The sequence below is a fragment of the Patagioenas fasciata genome, chromosome 5, assembly GCF_037038585.1.
Source record: "Patagioenas fasciata isolate bPatFas1 chromosome 5, bPatFas1.hap1, whole genome shotgun sequence".
In the NCBI taxonomy this organism is placed as follows: Eukaryota; Metazoa; Chordata; class Aves; order Columbiformes; family Columbidae; genus Patagioenas; species Patagioenas fasciata.
The window spans coordinates 34853194-34874183 of NC_092524.1; the positions used below are offsets into that span (position 1 = coordinate 34853194).

The 20990-nt window shown below is 40.5% G+C and overlaps 1 protein-coding gene across 13 annotated transcripts in view; it reads right to left on the reverse strand.

Annotated features, from left to right (window-relative positions):
* RAD51B (RAD51 paralog B) overlaps window positions 1-20990 on the reverse strand; it is a 400284-nt gene that overhangs the window by 204263 nt on the left and 175031 nt on the right. For all 13 annotated transcript variants that reach the window (XR_011739357.1, XR_011739359.1, XR_011739354.1 and 10 more), the window contains one exon: window positions 13692-13788. Coding sequence is in view for 7 of the 13 variants with exons in the window: in XM_065838638.2 (XP_065694710.1) it covers window positions 13692-13788 (97 nt within the window). In the remaining 6 variants the exon portion in view is untranslated. The remainder of the gene's footprint in view (window positions 1-13691; window positions 13789-20990) is intronic.

Here is a 20990-nt window from a genome sequence, read left to right on the forward strand (position 1 = left end):
TAACACATCATTAGCAATCAAACTGCTAAAACTGGGCAGCAAGCTCTGGAACATTTTCAATAGCACCATTGAGTGTATGGATTGCTCACCACTACGTGCAAGGCGACCACTGGCAGGTAGTTGTTTATTGGAGCAATTAGAATACGGCACGCCACTACCACAGGTACCTGTGCAAAATGCAAGATGAACACCACATAATTTCATATGGAGCTAAGAAGGTCGGCTGACTGGTAAACAGTTTTATTTTTGTTTTATTCTTCACTGGTTTAGCATAAGTAAGACCTTGCAAAACAACATTTTTTGGGTGGCAGGGTGCAAGAATGGTGAGAGAGAGAAAAAAAGGAAACACGCAAACAATAACCCAAATCTTATTTTGCATAGCGTGTCTCCAGTTCTGATCAAGAACCTCAGCCTCATGTCCTCTCTTCAAGATTTTTGTTTTATCAGCACAAAGGCATCTCCACAGAACACGTCAGTTCTGATAAAGTTATTTTTTCATTGAAACCACAGTTGTCACACAAATTTTCAGCACAATCAAAATAAGAAATACTTTATCGTGTTGAAGTCTGCTGAAAATCCACTGTTTTACAGTCACGGCAAGTTGCATCCATTTACTTAGTTGTTTGAAATGGACATGATTCAAAACTGCACTACACCAAACTGCGGGTGCATTTCTACCATCCTAAATACTGATGCAAAAAGAACAACCACCAAATCCTGGGCTGAAGGTACAATAAACTCAAAATTGCCCTAAATGGCATGGGCTGAGCTGCCCTATTACATGACATTTGACTTGCTCACGATTACTGTTCAGACTGCTGGACACATATACCTTGTAACAAGTGAGGAAAGCAAGGTATCCCTACATAAGGAAAATCCACAGCTCATTAAAATAAGTTTTCCAAGTCTTTTACACAGTCAGAACAGCACTAAGGGGATCCAGCCCCCTCTCACTCACAAGATCTTCCCATCCAGACAAGACATTTCACTTTGACAGAAGGCAGGTTCATCTGATGCGCTGTGCATGGTACATACTCAGAAGATTAGCCCATGCTGACCTATCTGCCTCTGTGACTCATCTGCTGCTGGAAGCCTCTGGATCCCCACAGCTCATTTCACAGGAGCTCACATGACCATCACAGCAGTGACTAAGAAGCAGATGCACCCTCAGGAAAAGGAGAACTGGGCAGCTGGTTACCAGAAGCGAAGACAATGAACTCCAGGGACATAAAGCACTTGACACGTTGATCCCATGCTGTTTGGAGTTACCTCATGCTAACCTGGAGGAAAACAATGTCACCAGTCTTTGCTAGTTTGCATTATTCTTGTTGAACAGTCAATAGAAGAAACCAAAGGCTCCAGGGATCATGAGGTTTTTGGCATTAAACCTGAATTCACCGTGAACATTTCCTCTTGAGATGCAGATTCGGCCACTGGCAGGCACCATGTTATCTTGAAGGCACTGAAGTTTATCCTTAACTTCATTCCTACTGAACACTAACAGGAAATGGTTTACAGACCTCTAAATCTTAAAAAAAATGGCAGGCTTGTCTTCTTAATCACTTGTCTTTCCATGGGTAGCAATTTAACAACATTAACTCTCAAACATGACAACCTCTGTTTCAACTCTTAAACCAGAACATCAACATAAGCAGCTCAAAGTTAAAAACAGGGGGAAACAGCAAGGAAACAGGGAGTTGGATACGACTTATGGAAGATCATTCAGCACCCGATGCTGAGGATGACTGGACCCAGGAATTTGGTACTCAGGGCATATAATCACTGCAGCTGAGATGTGACCATAGGCCAAGGCAGAATGTCACATTTCACAGCATTAACAACAGTAAATGAAAGACAGAGCAGCTCAGGATTCAGCACAAATGAGTTTGTCAAATCCTACCAGCTAGGATTTGAACTAATATCTTGCTGAAATGCATCCAGTCGTTTCTTGTGATCAAGCGTTACCTGAGCTCAGTAACCACGAGTTACCACAGTCGGGCACCAGGCATTACAGCTCATTACTAACCCTCCCTGCTCATCTTTGGACTGGCCTGTATTGCCTGACTTACATGAAAACATGCAAGAAAGAATATTTCATGTAAGTCAGGCTAGCACAGACGGGAACTTCTAGTTTATTTCCTACAAAAGTTCTCTAGTTGGTGCACATCAAAACCACTCCACGTAATGAACACATATGCAGCAAGTGAAGATCATTGAGGACTTGCTTCAAAACCATGCTACTGATCTCAGTGAAAGCACCACTGCAGAAAAAGGCTAAGAGATATCTGAGGCACAGAATGTATCTTACTGGAGGGATCTGGTAGAATATGAGTATTTATGTACCTCTACTCTCAATGTATTTGAAAAAACAGCAGTCAACTCCTACACAGTGTATGTTCCCAGAATGTCCTGGAGCCAAGAGCTTCAACCACTTAAAATACAATTCTGGATTTAGATTGATTATCAGTAATTTTAATTAAGAACCATGCTGCATCATTTACAGTTCTTCCTTAGACCCAAATGACAAAATCCAGCCTACTGGTTCACTAAGCAAAACTAACAACAAAATCCGATAACAAGTTGAAAATCTACTATAAAGAAAAGAAGGAATTAAAATTAAAAGATAAGCAAGGGAACCAAAAAAAAAATAAGGATTAAATCAGATATTTTAGGAACTCAAGAATTTATTTATTTTCTGTTTAAGACATCAAGATATTTTCCCCTTCCTTCAAAGCTAGAGAAGCATAGCTGTTGAAGCCTGAAATTGTAGTCCATACCCTTTTGCTTTTAAATTAAACAAATGATCTCAGTTTTTGGAGCAGTTTTTGACTCCTGGGAAACTGTGCCATTAAGAGTGCCAGAAACATATTTAATTGATGCATGTCTCAAGAACAGCTCAAAAGAGCACAGACATACCACATATAGATTTCAAGGAAATTACTGAAAAGCCACAGAGCTTCAACAGAACGTGATATGTGAAACATGGCATATGAAAGACTCAGTATCAAAAGAGTAAATTCAGTTCAGCAGATATTAATCTGATTACCTAAGAGGTACTATGAATTGGATATGCTCCTTTGTGCTCCATATCCAACCTGGACAGATGGAGGAGACTTCATGCTCCATTTTCTGACATGTAATTAGTTTTTAAGGGATGATCAAGTTACAGATACAAAGTTTTGAACTTTTTTCTCCTTTTTTTTTTTTTTGTTTGGGAGTGGCCCATACAGTAATGAGCCTATAAAGTAAGATTTTCTGACTTTATTTTCTTGCCTGGCTTATGTGCTCCACAACTTGACTTTGCTGTTCTCATTTTCAGTTGACCACTTTCTACACATCTACCTGACAGAAAAACAGACCAGCAACATCTCTAAACAAAGCACTCCATATAGAGCTCTGAAACAAGACTTGCACAGACTGAATTCAGGCTAATTTTATGCAATACAGTTTTTTTATCCAAATGATAAGCAATTGTCACAATTTTTATCTCCTCTTGTCTCCTTCCTGCTGTCATTGGCAATTTCCAGGATCTATCTGCAAAAAATAAGTAAAAAGAACTTATCTGTTGCAGGCTTCTCCCCTTGTCGGATTCATGCACTGATGCTACAGTCAAATTTCCATGACTGTAAATTGTGAAGTCAATGGTCTTGGACTATCAAGTCAGTTAGCTTTTAAAGTACTATTATTTTACATTATAGTAATGAATGTTTTCAAACAACAAATTTGAAATCCATTTTTGTAGCTGTTTATCAAGTCCCTTTAAGAATACAGCAGAACAAAGCTTAAAAATCAGATCTCTAATTAGGATAACTGTAACTTGGCATTTTATATTAAAAAGGCTGTCTGTGTGGCTTATCAAAGACCCCACACCTTGCAGGCCACAGCAGCAATCACGAAGGCACTTTCTTTTTATTTCTCCTTCAGCATCCTACACCTCTGAGATTGTGCTCATATCTACAGGAATATGAATAATAGTCTTAGTTTTACCAAATATAGGGGAAGACATAGCCCACCTCCACTAGCACTGCCCTACAGTGCTTTTAATTACTTTGAATATAACTTTGAATTCAGCAGAGAGAGACAGTATCAATTCCTGCATTAAGGCAAGGAATATTCAGGGAGAATCATTCTGGAGAAGTTGGCTTGGGAGAAGCAGCAGGACAAGGAGTGATGAGGCAGAAGCTGCAGCTGGTACCCATCCAGCAGCCATGGCCAAACCAGCTGGGCCACGAGGGAGCCAGGGCTCGCTGCCCACCAACCGATGGGGAAGTGAGATGAAGAGGCAAGTCCATGAAGAAAGGCTGCAGCAGCGTGGGAGGACTATGACCTTTTGATCTCCAAGATGTTCCTGATGTACTGAAGTGACATGTCAGCTCTAATAGGCTGCACTCCCCAACTGGTGGCAGGGATTGACAAATTACTGTGAGATCTGAAGGCATTTGTTGTGACGATCCCGGTCTGGATGGGGCATCTTGGCGCTTCCCCAGCAGGACTGTCTGACAGTCTATCCCAACGATTCCCAAACCCGGGGTCGTAACCTCCAGCAGGGTCACAGCCGCACGGAGCGGGGTCGCGAGCCTGACAGAGATGTGATTGTTTATGTTAGTATTTAGGGTCGCAAGCTTGCTGGAGTGAGCTCACTACCCGAAACAGAGGCACAAACAGAAACCATTTGGGAACAGCTGCTCTAACAGATTTCACGCTCAGAAACAACTTCTTGATATGCAGTTAAAATGTGCCCAGACTACTCCCTTACATATCCGTGTGCCAGCCTGAAACAACAGCTCCCCTGCCAGGTACCAAACTGGCTCAGACTGCTCCCAGATAATCATGGCTGCTGACAGGGTAGCAGTGTCTGCTTTGGGGGTTGCTTTTTCCTAACAAATTTTCTATTGTTACAGTGGAGCTATTCATACTTGAGCCACTGTCTTTTCCATCCTTCCTTAGAAGAGAGATGTACCTGGTTAAGCACCAGTTTAGGCAGGAATCTTCTGCAGACTGCAGCTTGCCTGAGAGACTGCAGCAACAGCAGGACATTTTAGGAGATCAGAAATTAGTATAAACAAAGCCTTCCTCTAGTTGAGCTCCAGGCATTTCCTCTTTCTACCATTTCTTTACCCATCATTCTGTAAAGCACTGTGACCACTTAGGTTGCTCTTCTCAGAACGTTCCTTTATTTTTATTTTTTAGTGTAACTGATATTATGAGAAGACAAGCAGAATCCAGATTAGATTAATTTTGCCCATGTGGAGCATGGAAAATCTGCTCACACTCAAACTGCCTATTTTCACTACATTAAGAGATAACACATCAACCATATACTGTCTTTTTATTATCATGTTATGTTTGGATTTAATGTAATGTTTTAGGAGAAGTTCATCCACATGCCAGAGCACCCAGCTTCAGCCTCCAAAAAAGGCTAATAGGTTATAAAATTTCCATCATTTAAGACAATAAATCATTATTACAATAATAAAGCAGGAAATACACACAAATTAACCAGAAACACCAGTGTGCTCTTTTTACGATTAAGGGGAACCATCAATCATAGAGGCTGCCTGAGATTAACAAGGAGTCACTTTTTCAAACATCCTGCAGTAGACCCAGAGGAAACCCAGCTGGAACTGCAACTAGAACGCAGTCATCAGACTCTGAAATCATCCTCTGTCCCCTCGTCCTCACCTTCCCTTGTTGCAGATCACCTGCACCTTGGGTCACTCCTCGCTGGTCCCAGTTGTGCAGGTGAGCCACATGCTTCATGTAATGCCACAAGCCAAATGTCATTCCCACAGTGATGTTTTCCCACGTACAGAAATCCTTCTGATCCCTCCCAGTGCCACCAGAAGAGAGATTCACTGCCGATACTATGAAACTACAAGAAATGGGACTAGATGCTACTGAATGATGAAGATTCAATTAATATATTTTTCCTTGGCCTCTGTTTGTGCAGATTTAAGGATAACCCATAGTAGTTAACATAGAATTTAACTGGTCATTGTGCAGGAGGACAAATGGCGTTTAGCTCTTTCCTACCCTTGAATTCATTTTTCACAATGTAATTTGAAAGATAAGTTAGTTTGGAACAGATCCACCAACACTGGTGCACAATGTAGTGCTGCAGAAGGAATTTAGAGCCAAACCATGTCTTGTGTTTCTGATTTAAATCACTGATCTGCAGGAGCACAGTAAAAATGCTGATCGATCTTTTCTGTTCTGCGCAGAATGGGAAGAGAGGGTGAAGGAGAAGGAGGAGAAATGACTACCATTAAATAACCAGGTCTCTCAATGCTACTTTTATGGTACCAAAAAAAAGTCTAAATTCAAATGTATAAGAGAACAGAGTTTCTATATTTATCCACACTGAAATATGAGTTAATCTTGGTTTTTTTATCATTTTTAGCACATAAAGAGATGACCAATTGCAATCTTATTACAATGCTTTACAGCTATTTGGCATCAACCAGAACTCGGTGGCTGACCTGTGCACGCTCTCAGCTCACTGCAGTTAAAGAAAAACAGGAATAAACTACTGTGGCTAGTAGGATTCAGGCAAACCCATTTTACTTTGCATTGGAAGGTGCAACATGTACTCAGTCACACTTTGTTTCAGCTGAGGTAAGTTACTTAGCAGCTGAGAGGTGGTAACTCCCAACCACTCACCTATGACTGTGAGTGCTTCTGTTATCATGCCTCTGATTATACAGATGAGTGATTCCCAGCAAATGCACCTGAAGGGTTTTTGGATTACAAATTGTTGATTAATGATTGTAAGTCATATCACATCTTCAGAAAGAAACCACAACAAAGCAGCAAAGCTTTGTATTCTATCATTGCGGCAATTAGGAAATGAGGAACGGAGATTCTCTTGAACTGATATATAGAGAGGCCTTTGAATGCTCCTGCTGACAGTTTTCAACCCCTTCACAGTCTAGATCAAGTGATTATGTATATGTCATTCAGCTTGAAGCCTCTGTAGACATGTACAGTCCCTGTAACACTGTTTTACTGAGAGATTTATCTTTTGATTAAAAAGACGTTAAAATTTGGCTGGATGTTGTTACGCCACTACTTCCCACTTGTTGAAATATAGCATCAAAATTAGTACAGGCTGACGTGCCCACTCTTATCCTGAAATCTAACTGCTCCATACACCACCACAACCCTGCGCCATGCAGAAACAACCACAATATCATTTCCCCAATGGTTAATATCATTTGTACCAGGCCCTGTAATGGTGGTGCACTTCCCTCAGCGTTCTCAACAGCCAGAAGGGCTTTTTTCCTTCCCCTGAAGCAGCGGGGTGCAGACGCCACTACTGCTAGGAGCAGAGTTAGCAGGAACATAAGCACAGTGAAAACACAAAATCCTATTTCGAGGAGGCTTGTTTTTCCCTCCAACATGCATTTATGACTTTTATCAAGGTCCCTCCTTAAATTGGTGCCCACTGCTTACCTACCATGAAGTGGATGTGCTACATACTATCCTGACTTCTAGCAGGTTAAGGAAGATGAGATCCTTTTGCACCTTTCAGGGCATGTGAGCCTAACAATCTTTTTCATGAAGGGTCTGAAGCTGGAGAAGTAACTCAAAGATGGAACAGACTGAAGGAACAAAGGGCTGCCCACAGCACTGTTGGCTGGTGAAGGGGCTTACAGGGTCTGTGCTGCGGGAGTTTTAAAAGACAGTTGAGACATGAAGTCCAGAAGCAAAATAAAGAATTAGAAAGAAACAACTCCAGTTGTTCTATTACAGCTCACATGAACGGGAAGCAGTGAGTAGAGTGACTCCATCAACTCCTACGCTAAAGCCAGAGAGAGGCAGGGCTCAGACCACTGAGGACAGTCATGTTGCTGAGGGACTCACGGAGCTCTCTGGTCCCATCACGGTCTTGGGCCTGAGTGGCAAACCAACCATCAAGTGAGAAGTAGCAATTCATACCGAAGTAAAAACAGAGACAAATCTCACTACACTTCCCTGTATCATCATGACTGTAGAGGGCAAAAGATATATTGTAGCACTTTGCTATCTTGATAAGCCATAAAAAACCAACTCCATTACCTTTTCAGTCATATGTTTCAGTCTTTAGTGTTCACTCCTGCACGCCAGTCTCACTTGAGAAATTTATTCTTCAGTATTCACAGACATGGAGTAATTGTTGGAATTCGCCTTCCAAATAATCTGGCAACACCACTAGTGTTATTTGCACTCATTGCTTTTTATCACATCTAAAATTAATTGACTTTCACAGGGTCTACATAAGGGAACACAGTCAAAAGATCTTTCTTACACTGCGCCACATGGTTTTGAGTTTCATAAACAGGCCTAGTAATCTCCACATAGATTATTCCATAATGGTGATTAAAAAACCAGCTTTACTAACTATTTCCAAATACTTGGGTCTCAGAAAGTCAGAGTGGATTCATATCACAAAGACAGAATATTAATTTATGAATCATCCTGTTTAAAAAACTATTACAATTAAGTAACATCACTGTTTCAATGATCCAAGGCAAACTATCTCCTCTTTCAAGCAAAATTGTGTAAACCAGCCTGCAATACGTTTACAGAGCATTCAGCTAAAATACTAATGACCGAAAACATGCCAAAGTGTTATGATACTTTCTAATCGATTTAAATTCACATCATGCTGGAGCACTTCAATAGGACAAGCTTTATTTTGCATTAGCTTTAAAACTACAAGGAGGGAGTGTTTTAAGAACTTGTTTAACAGCTGCTTCATTCATAAGTTCACAGCTCCTGCAAAACAGGTATGTTCGCGTTCTCATAGAATATTCTTTTCTATTTTTATTAAGCCCCCTGCAGGTCCTATCTTAAGCATAAGTGTATACAAAATTCGATAAATAAACGAACCAAAACCAACCAACAGCCTCTGATCTCTGGGGGCCCTTCAGTTCTCTTGGTAATTCCTACAGTGTTTTCCTTCCATTCAATACAATGACTGAAAAAGGGGATTTGAAGGAAGAAAAGTAATAAACTACAGAACTGGTCTTATTCAGGGGTGAACAGCAGGGCAACTCATTATTTTCCTCAGAGGAGTATCTTGAAATATTAAGAAAAAAAAAAGTTGCAAAATAAAAACACATCCCCATATTAAAAAGATGGTAAACTGCAGCTTAAAGAATAAAATTATTTAACCACAATCTGACATGAGATCAAGGGCAATGCAAAGAAGAGAAGCCAAAGATTCCGGCTTCAAATCATCTGCCTCTAAAGTAAGAAAATCCTGTGGGTGGGAGATATTGTGGTAGCTTAGTTTTCTGCAGTCTCCATAACACGAAAGCCTACTTTTGCTCAACAGCTTAAAAAGATTCAAGATCACAGCAACAAAGATGAAAAGGTCAGACTAAACTCATTGCTCACGCAGTGCACTAAAAATATACAATACCGTGACAAACCCCTTGATGAACGCACATGGCAGAAGATTGAACGCTGGCCTCCCAAGAGCTAGCACAAGTTTACTCACAATTTTAAACAGCAAATAATTCTGACTTTTCCAAACAAATACTTGAAAGTGCTAGCTGAGACTGAAGAAGCCTGAGACAGCGCTCCTTTTTTTGCCTGATGCTTTGTGCATGCTGGGAGGGGGATGCTGTTCTTGTTCCTACCAACATGCCCCTGAGATTTCTCCAAGAAAGACAGAGTTTGGCTTTGATGTCCGTGAGGGGAAGCTGGAGCTGGCAGCTGGCAGATGTATTAAGAGGACAGGCACTGGTGAACTAGAAGGGACCTCAAGGAGGTCACATTGTCCTATCTCTTTGCGGCAAAGAAATTAAACACACATTTCACCATCCAGCTAGCACTCAAACACACAGGCTTAGAATTAATTTCTAACGACCCTTTACATACATGAGGTAAAATCCAGTCAGGTGAACCTTGCAAAAAAACCCCCAAAATAGTACAGTCACAGCCACAGATCACTTGGTTAAAAGTATCAAATAACAGCCATACAAAATATTTTGTTGTGGAGGTTTGCACTCCATTTCTAGTCTTTACTTAGCCTAATACATCTTAAATCTGTTTTTTTAACTATCAAAAAATTAATTGGGTTAAGGGCTACTTTTTACATGTTCAAATAAAATAGCATTAATGCTTGATGACACATTTGGAAGCCTAGTGTTAGTCCTGTGCTCACCTGAACACCTCTGCAAACTAAAATAACTTTAAGGCTTCTCCAAGTTGCCTCTGACTGGAAGAGCTAAACAGAGGCTATTTCATAAAGCAAGGATGAACGTGAAATAGCAGTATTCACAATATCCTTCAGTCTGTCCCCTACAATGACAGGGTTTGTGAGGAGACTTACATAAGAATGCTACAGCTACAAATAAAAACTGAGTTTGCTTCCTAGGGATGAAGTGACAGCCTTACGTGCCTAAGAACTTTACAGCTGCAGAAAAACTATTATTAGTCTTGCTGAATTGATAAGGACATGATAATCTGTCAAGTATGTAAAGGCCAAATGAATGCAAGGACTCAGCCCACAGGTACAGAAACTTCTGTATGTACTCAGCACTTTCAATTTGTAGAAAACTAAGTATTTTGTTTTCTGTCTTAGAGCAGGTGCATGCATAGATCTGGGAATTTAGCTGGACATAACCATTTCCTACAACTATCACCACCAAAGACAGATCAACAGTTCTAACATTGCTATGTAAGTGGTGGGATTTTACAATCAGCACTGCATTTATAAAGCCTTTAACATTCTCATAAAAATCTAACATTTTCAGGACACAAGTTTTCATGCACCAGATTACAATTTTACAGAAGACAAGCTCTGAGCCTGAAACAGCTTGACAATATCCTTTCAGTTTTTTCATCAGATTAACTTTCTGTCACACATCAGATGAACAGCTTCTTTGGTTTCTTGCCTAATCTAACACATAACGCAATTAATTCCCTTCTAAAGCACAATCAGAAGCAAAAACAAAAGCCAATGCAACATTCCGTTTCTTTCTGCCAGCACATTCAGTTTGAAATGTTCATTTCTGCCTCTAAGGAAGATTACCCTTTTAGCAAACCATTTACAGTGACAGGACTCTGATTTCAGATAGGATTAAACCAACATATTTGATATATATACAAACCAAGGGGTCTGAGTTGCTTACAGGACTAATAATGTGTTATGGGTCCTTTCACATCCAGGTCACTGGTTCAAATTGAGCTTTAGATGGTGATGACTGAAGAGGAAGAATGAGGTAAGAACCCAGTTGTGAATGTGGCCTCTATTCCTGCCTCTGCAACACGTCCACTTTGAGCACTTGGGCTACTCGCCTAACTACTCTTTCCTGCAAATTCTACAGTTGTAAAACAGCAGTAAGCATTACGAGTATCACACTAATTCTAGAAGACGATTCTTAAAGCGGCCAAGATTGTCAGAAAGTTAAAGTATTGCTACCTTCACGCTGTTCAATAGCTAATATGAAAAAAATTATGCAGGACTTTCTCGGGACAGGTCAGCACCTTTATGTTCAAAAACACTGGCCATACCCGTATCTTTTGATAGCAAGATAAACATGGAAATCAAATGCTGAATGGGCCTGAAATTCCACTTTTTTCGCACAGCTAGATAGCATGGGTTAAAACTGAAGCAAACTGGAAACCCATAAGCTGCCATATTATGGATAAGAAAGACAGTAGGAGAAAACTACATAATGTGGAGACAGACTGTGTGCTCCCGTTATATAACACAGGACGTAAATGCCATGTCACTGTTAGCTGACAGAAGAGGGAAGGGAAGGAGAGAAGGAAAGCAGTTTATCACCCCTGCATTCCTTGATAAAACATGAAGTAACTGAAGGAGCCTGCACTGCCGCTGTCTGTGCTGCTCTTGTTCTGAGGCTAAACAAAGGTTTCAATTTTCAACAAGTGTCATGTTGGCACATTTTACCACTTCAGACCCTTAATTAAAATCAAGGAATGAGAGAAACAAAAGAAAACACAACACACAGAGAATGCATTCTTGGGTTAAAAGGTGAAAAATAATGGTGCTAAAGAGTTTAGACACACGATAGCTTCATTAATAAACTGTAATTGTGACAAAATGTCATCCTACCATCTCTTACATGGTCCTAATTTCAGAATACTATTGAACTACAGCTCATACACAGAATCTTTTGTATTTGCGGGAAAATTGAGAAAGATTACAACTATTCCATGCTTTTTCCAGAGACTCTTCAAATATTTTAACTGCAATATCAAAGTTATGTTTTCCTGAGAACATATTTTGTTATTACTTCCACTTCAGAATCAGCTATGCCTTTCTTTTCAGAGGAAGTTCATACAGAGTAATTCCAAAGCACAAAATAAAACACAAGTACTGCAATCAAGAGTATTTAATGAGACAATGTGCAACAACTTTGTGCCAAGAAGGAAATCATAAAGATGAAAAATGATGCCTTCCTCTTCCAAACCTATTTACCAAATTTCAACTCTTTCTGACAGAGGCAGGGAGCAATATTCAAGCAATGAATTTCAGAGATACTTTGGCAATGGATGGAGCCAACAGAAGCCACAAGCACAATTCCAAAATTATTTAATGGGCTGTGCTTTGCCCAAGCTCCTATTGACAAAATTACGAAGTAAACACATCAATTAGTGAAATTATTTGCTACTCTTTTGCATTCTGTTGAATCCTTCTTCAACCTCTTTCTCTTGTTCATTGAAATGAGTTGCAGAAACAATGCGGGTTTTAACTACTGCTTAGTTCATTTTGCCACCAAGCTGTTCTTGTGTAAAGTCGGACAAGCTTGAGGGCTGCTTGTGATCAACCAGAACAAACTGACCAGAACCACCAGAAAGAGCAACAAGGAGAGAAAGAGGGGAAATACGTTACACAAAATAGGAAGCCTACGTGTGATCATCATGCCTTTGCAGGAAAGAGCACTGCTTTACCTCATACATTTGGGTCTATGCAGGAACTGAAGTCTAAATAACAAACTTCTCTGCATCTGTCCCTGATTGGGGGTACTCTGACTATTCTTTGCAAGTGAGAAAAGCTGAAATTATAATATCACTTTGCAAACCTTGATTCAGAATTGTCTTGACTTCTTAGCACAGTAAGTCCTCATTATTACCCCAAAAATGTGTGCTTGTCACTAATTCTGTGCAGAAGAGAAATGAAGATGTAAAGAACTATATGGCATCACACAAAACTTCATATTGCATTCATACCATATTGAGAGCTGCATGTTGAAGTGCTGTACTTGAAAAACAGACAAGTATCATGCAAGGGACAGGACTGAGTATTTCCTCTCCTTCATTTGCAACTGGCTATTTCTCTAAGGAATTACTGATTATCATTACAGAAGATCAAATCTGCAGCCTAGCCTGGGTACTAACTCTAGCAGTAGCTTCAGAAGACTGAGAAAATAAGGCTCTAAATGCATGTGAATGAAAGTACAATACTGAGGAATATGTCATAGATCTAATGTGGCTCAAAAATTCATTCCCAGTCCTTAGAAAGCATCGGATCCTTTTAGTTAATACACTTAGTTTCTTTTTATTTATAAACGGATTTTCAGAGAAAATAAAAAATAATTTTCTTCCCAGACTGTTTTATGTTAGACTTGATAACTCGACTTTCACAGACCTCCGTATATCAACAGCAGACTGCAAGTTACAATGTGGATTTGTGTCAGTGTAGAGTTTCATTTCTGATAGAAGGGATGTCTTACCTTCAGACAGGGACAAATCATCAGCTGGAGACACCAGGTCTGCCTGGATCGCAGGGTTATTGCTCAACGATGTGGTAATCTGATTCGTCAAGATAACCTGCAAACAGACAGGGAGAGGGGGGAGGAAAATGAATTTTTATAGCTACTGGAAGGCAGAGAGCGGCCCACGAGAGGACTGGAATCCTCCAGGCACAGCATCCAGGCAGCCCTCCACTCTGACCTTCAGTAAATTCAACACTCAGAAAATCTTGAACTACCTGCAGAAACTGAGAGAATTGCAAGAAGTGCAGGAAAGGGGATATTGTTAAAAAGATTAAAAACTAAACAGCAGCATGTTGATCCATACAGACACCTAAAATGCAGTTATTGTTCTGAAGACCTTCAACCTTCAACGAACAACTTGATGCACCTTACAAAAAACATCATTTTCTTCATAGGCAAATAGGAAATCTATTTTCCTAGTAGTTTCCATACAACTTAAACATTTCATTCCTTTGGCTGAAACACTGCCATGGAGAAAGCTGCTGTTCCCCACTGATCTGAAGTACAAGAGTACTAAATTGCACAGGGCTATCTCTACACAAGAGGATTTTTGAGTACTTTTCAGGATGACAAGATTCTGGTAAACAACAGACTGTAGTACTCAGTGCTCTCCTCTGACAGCATGAGCAATGGTCTTGCTTGCAGGAGATGTACAGTTTCTTGCACCTTTGAACATGTACTTTTTTCTAGCAACAGAAAGCATTAAGGCAAACACTGTGAACACCACAGAGAAAAGAGCATAGGTATAAACACAATTATCTCCTAATGCTTTGGATCCCTAAGCAGCTGTGGTTTCCACAATTACAATTGGTCTCCACTTCATAGACTAACAAAACTTCAGAAATTACTTTTTTTTTTTTTAAAGAATGAAAATGATTGTTCCATTTGCACTGAGAACAGGCTCCACTCCAAACAAATTCTCTTTGAAATTAGCGGCCTGTCTTCAGCTGTATTTGACGCAGGAGGGAGAAAGGAATCCTACGCTGTACTCCTCTGTGGATGCGGTTTCAAGATGCTATTGGAATAAATTAACAGCTTGCTATTGCTAAAAAGAAGAGGAATTTCTCTGCTCTTTCCTCCGCTGCTCCTCCCTCCCTCTGATCATGGCTTCCTCCTGCTTTCTAACACTTTCAGCAGTACGATATGACACACTCTCCATTTTCTTTTTCTATTTCAAGATCCCACAGAAGCTGTATCAGATCACAGACTCACAACCGCAGTGGCGGCGCTGCGGGGCATTGCGTCTTCTCCAGGCAGCATGACGTGACCTACCAACAATGTGATGGAGCCTGCGACCTTTACCAAGACCACAGTTCTTCCTCCCTGCTGGCGTCAGCCACCCAGTTCTGTGCTTGTAAACAGGCACGGTGGTGCCTGAGAGCTTTGCGGACTATATCAACAGGACTAACTGAAAAGTTTCTAAGTCAGATCTTCATCTACTCAAGAGGAATTCGAGACCTTCAGAGTCCCATAGTTATGTTCCTCATGCTCTTCTGCTACTGACTGCAAGGCTGCCACCACCCTGCCCAGCTGAACCAAAGGCTGCACCATTTGGGACTGGGCATTTATGAGAACAGACATGGAAGATACCAGCCTTGTTTGGTCTTACACCTAGGCTAAGGTTCTTAAGGTACAACTTGCAAGACTGCCAGCTGCAAACACACAAGAAAGGCATCACACCCCTCTGCTGTTCTCCCCAGAGCTGCAGGGTGCACCTGTGAGCACCCAAAAGCAGCCAGGCAAGGGCCTGGCATGCACAACCCCTTGCAGCCACTGCTGGATGTCCCATTCATCAGATTACAAGGCAAGATTCAATATAATAACAAAAAAGAAAAATGTAACTTTTTCCTTTCTCCTTGTCACTGTATTATCCTTATCCTCCATTTTAGTGAGCGAGTTCATCCTTGTGACAGGTTGAACATCAAAACTGGTTCAAGACAAATGAAAGGAGTGGGCAGACAGGAGAAGGGGTGTGGAGGGATGCGAGACCTTTCCTTCTTATCACTGTTTTCACTTCATTTTCACTGTTACAAACCCCACAACCTCACTTGTCCATTGAGGCTCTTCTAGCAACAAGGCACAAGACATACCAACAGCGTGGCCCAAAACTGAAGCTTTTCCTTGATCTCGTTCTAGAAAATGTCCTGAAACAGCACACACTAACTTTTACGCACGTGCACGTACTGGTGGTATATGGAGTTTTCATTGGCCCACTTTTGCTATGATCACATTATTCACAAGTGTTAAACACTTTGTAAGCAATGCAGTCACCCCAGACTTGTGCCAAGATAATCTCTGTACTGTGCCATCACATCTTTTATTATTTATACACCACATATTAAAGAAAAGCTACTGTACTTAAGGATCATTTTCAAAAGGCCTAAGCACGCCATATTTCATATTGCTCTCCTTCAAAGGAAACTAACTTTAAGTGCTTCAAAAATCAAAAGAAAAATGGACAACAAACAAGTATAATGCAATTGCATTTTTTTTAACCTTTTAGTTTTTTCGACCTCTCTTTGGCCAGGAACTCCACAGCACTGATCACTGTGGAACTGTAATTCTTCTTCACTTTTTATGTATAACTCAAGCTACGCCTCTGAACTTAGATTTCAATTTCTGATGTGTCCTTCAGTAACTATTCAATACTAACAATAGCCCATACACCTTGTTATACTGTTTAAAAAGTTAGTTTAAAAATGCAGAGTCTGACCCAAGTAAATGTTCCTCTCTGGCTTGCTCTGAGGATGGGAATTTATTGTATTCTTAGTTCCATGACTTCACTGATAGTTAAACATTTGCTTAACTACATGTTTAAATACTATCTTGAATAAGCATACTTCCTCTGAGATGAAACCATATGCATGTACAGAATGCTTATTTTGGAATTAACTGAAAAATTATTCTTCACTTCTGCAAGCCTGCAGAGCCAACACAGAGATTCAGTTCTCCCATAAGTAGAAGCCAAGACACTGTTAGCTAAAGCACTAAATTACTAAATTAGACATCAAATTCCCTGTCATGCTTCTGCAGCTTAGCTTACTGCAAAATTCTTCTATTGGGTATAGGTACTCCTATTATCAAACAACCAATACTCATCTTTGTGCACCCACAATACAGTTTGAACCTCCCTCTAAAGTGTGCTGAGCGCTCCAGACTCTCACTGCCTCAAACAAACTGCGGGTTGCTAACGAGAAGAAAAAAGCCGGCCCTTACTGAGCTCCAGTTCTGAAGCAAAAAGACGGTCATAGAATTCCTCAGAATGCATACATCTTCAAAACTTGAACCACATGCCCTTACTGAATGGAAAGTGTCTTTTATTTTTCCCAGAGCAAATCTTTGGTTACAAATACCTTGGCAGTGAACAGTGCCATTCAAACAAGACCAAATGATTTCACAGTCCCCCAGCCTACAGACATTCAACTTGAAGCCCTGAACGTTGATATCATTCAATTTTAGTGACACATCTATAGATTGTATTAACTTCTCCCCAAAGTCTCCTTCAGCAACCTGAAAAACGTGCTCGTGCTCCATTCTGCTCTACTTTTAAATGGTCACCATATTCAGAGTTGCAAATAGGTGTCTGAGGGAACAGTTAAGCCTGAGTGTGATCTGGAGAGAAGACACAGGAACACAAAGGAGGCACAGAGTGAAACAGCTGTGTGACTTTCTGATGAGCAATCACATTTGTGCATGGACAGAACCAGCTGAGCCTCACACACTGATTCATACATGTGTGCGCAGAAAATAATGCTAGTTCTGATCTTAATCAGCCCATATGATACAAATCACCAACCGTATGAAGAAGGTTAGAGTATCTCCCTTTGGTCTGGTGGGTCTCACACTTGAGAGAAACCACTTCTCACTGCTAAACAGCACCTGGGAACAGGCTGGGGTCACAAGTCCGAGCAGACTTATTAGCAACAGTGCCTTGCACTGAAGTAGCAATAGCATTTCCACAGTTTTTTATGGAGATTTGCCACTAAAGTACTGATTAGATTTACCTTGTTTAGTACAAGAGACCTGCCAAGTCCTTAGTCCAAGTAGGGAAGAAAAAGTTGCCTCTGTTGTGGGTCCTTCTGTCAGATACTGGACATCATTTCCAGCCAAGCATAGCTTCCACTTAAAAGGTTCAGTGACAATCATGAGTTTATCTTCCAGCAGAACACTCAACAGTGAGAATGGTGCTACATGATATTTTAATGTTATCATATTAAAATACATGGTATTTTAAACCACATTGTATTTTATAAAATACCAAGTATTTTAAGAGGAGCTCCTATTTCCACCATCAACTAATGGAACAAAATATTTTTGTTACCAGAGGTACTTTCATTACCACTAAAGCACTTAGAGTCACAAAAAACATGACATCTCTCCACACACAACTGTGTCCTGACATGCTCAACAGGTAAGCGGGTTTGTGTTATTGCTTTCTGTTTCCATCTTGTGATGAGTGAAGAGTGTAGGGCTTCTTCAGCCACTGACTGTGAATGAATGGAAAACATCCTCCGTTGCTAACAGAAGAGAAAAAGAGATTAAAAGGTCAGCTAGACAGCTCAGTAACACTGGAAACTTGTTCCATGCAGTCTCCTATGGAGTTCAACGAACGACTGCCTTTAATCTTTCAGCCTGTTCACTTGTAACTGGTTAAGCCAGCTATTTAACAAGTGAAAATTTACAGTCCTCAGCCTTCCAATTCCAACAGAATTACAAACACTGTAGAAATTCGCTCAGATTCAAATTTCAAAATCATTTCTGGGAAAACGTCTACTACTTAAAATACCACACAATCGACTGACCACACAATTTCCCAATCATATGAAGACTTTTACTTCAGCATAGCAACCTTAGATTGTAAAATAACCCCTTCTAATCATCAGAAGTGTTACAACAAGAAGAATCCTTTTCCTCACAGTTAGAAAACCTGGACATAAACACAAGAAGACAATAGGAACACATTTTCAAGTTCCTAATTTTAGACACATTAAGAAAAATGCCTATGCTTCTGATCAATTCCCCAATTTGCATAGGTGCTGACACCTGAAAAAATGGAAACAAGAAATTCTCAAGTAAAACAGTGTTCATGTTCTAGATAGGTCATTGCTACTTCTAAAATTAAGCCCGGAGTCAACACCGCTGTTTATACTCTCTGGAAGTCTTCACATGTTTTTGTGAAAATAGAATCTCCTTCTATTCATGTGACTTCAGCAGATGCCAGTTTTCTGGAAGCACATTAGAAAAGCAAAAATACTTATTTAAAGTGCCTGAACTCCCAACACCCTCATTTGTTGGGAACAGCACAGTTCCTGCCTATGCGGAAAGCCCCTGCAGGTCCTGGGAGAGAGTTGGCCTAAGAACTGAAATATAACTGCTTTACACAGAAGAATAAGCAAACTATTTTTGTTTGGTTATTTATACAGTACAATTTTTCAAGTACTCCTCCTCCTCTTCCTAGGACCACACTGAAACTACTAAATCTGACTTTGTCATCCTTGTAAATCCAGTTGAGCAAATAACTCATAAGTAAACTTGTGGTCTTAGCCTCCTTGTTAGTTTATTGCAAAATTAAAGGGAGCTCAGCACAGAACTATCAATCAGTAACCAGCAAAGGTATAAAGTCTTCTGGAACGTACCAAGTGGCAAAAAAACCCCCCACTCTCTCATGAAATGGCTGTTTGTCAAAAGATTGGAGCAGAATTCCGTATGTCGCATGCAACTCTATTTCGGAAAACTCTCATTAAAGGCTTCCTATTGAGCTGGGAGTGCAAGCACAAGGACACTTGCAATAATTCCAAATTACTCTACCCTTATTATTTCATGTATTTTGTGGTTTTCACTGTACTCAAGCAGTGTCGGTAGAGAGCACCAAGTGTGAGTGACAGTCCGAGGGGCTGGGATGTTGACTCAGCCTGCCAGAGAAGAAGGAAAAGAAGCTTTACTGATCCCCAGCAATTCTTTATACCAGTCCCTAAGAAGGCACCTCTCCCTTTCCCTGAAGGACAGAGCTTTAAATGAGGCATTCAAGCAGTCAGTAATGGGTGGAAACAATGGCAACTATTGCAAAGGGAAAGTGCACCGAGCGATGCCACAGTGCCAGATGGGCAGGCAGCACACCTGGAAACAGAAAAAGGGAACAGTGAGAGAACTGGGGTGAAGGAGCAACCTTCAAACAGCTGCAAGAACTGCAGCTTGCTTCTTGGGAACCTGCTACGGCTCCTCCAGACTGGCAATGGTCTGCTCAAGGAAGAACCCTAAATTACCACAGGCTGCCATTGTAACAGAGTATTTGTGATCTTTATTCGATCTAGGCTATGCACTGAATTAGGTTTTTCTTCAACTCCTGTTTCTTCAGGGAGATTTTCTTCAGCATCAGTTGCCATTTGCCACAAAACTGTCAAAAGTTGTCACTGACCTCAGCAGGACTTCTATCTAATATTCACAAGCTGGAAAACTTCCTTAAAACTGAGCATTTTCAGTGAAATCAGAGAGTTACAGACAGTAAAAGGAGAAGTCTGAACTGCAATTATGAGAGCTCCTAAACAAAATAAGAATTTTAAAGAGAGAATTTCAAGTGCCCACAGCTACTGGGCAGTTGCTGGCTGCTGCAGCAATGTTGTGCAGGGTCTGACATCACAGCAGAGCTGGTTCCTCTGGTGAAAAGCCTCTGCACAATCGAGACAGTTCTGGGCTTCAGGACCAAACCAAACATATTTATATCACAACTATTACTATGATAGGAGATTTAATATATACACATATCTTCATTCTTAGAAAATGTAAAATATTTTGGCTCATACAAACCAAATACAGAAGAGGAAAACCCAACAGTTTATCATCTCAGTTCCAAGCAAAGCACCACACCAATCCAGCACTCGTCCCACATCCCTAAGCTGAGCGGCCACCAGCCCCAGCCTCTCAGCTCTCTGTGAGGAAGAATGAAAATAACATCAAGTAATCTACGGAGCCCAGCCATTACAAGCAAAAACCCTTATAACAAATGAAATTCCCACATTCTAAGTCAAACACAACTTCTGGTGTTTAATCAAGACCTAACAAAGAAAGATACACAAATATAATTTTATATAAGGTACTAAAGTGGTTGTAGCTAACAAAGAAAGCACAAAGCTCCTTCACTACAGGCATAAGCAACAGGCAAGTGCCCACATTTAATAACTGTTGCTAATCCAAATCAGTAGAAAGAAGTACCCATTACAGCCATCTTATTGACAAATGACAGAGGTTTAGGCTGTAATG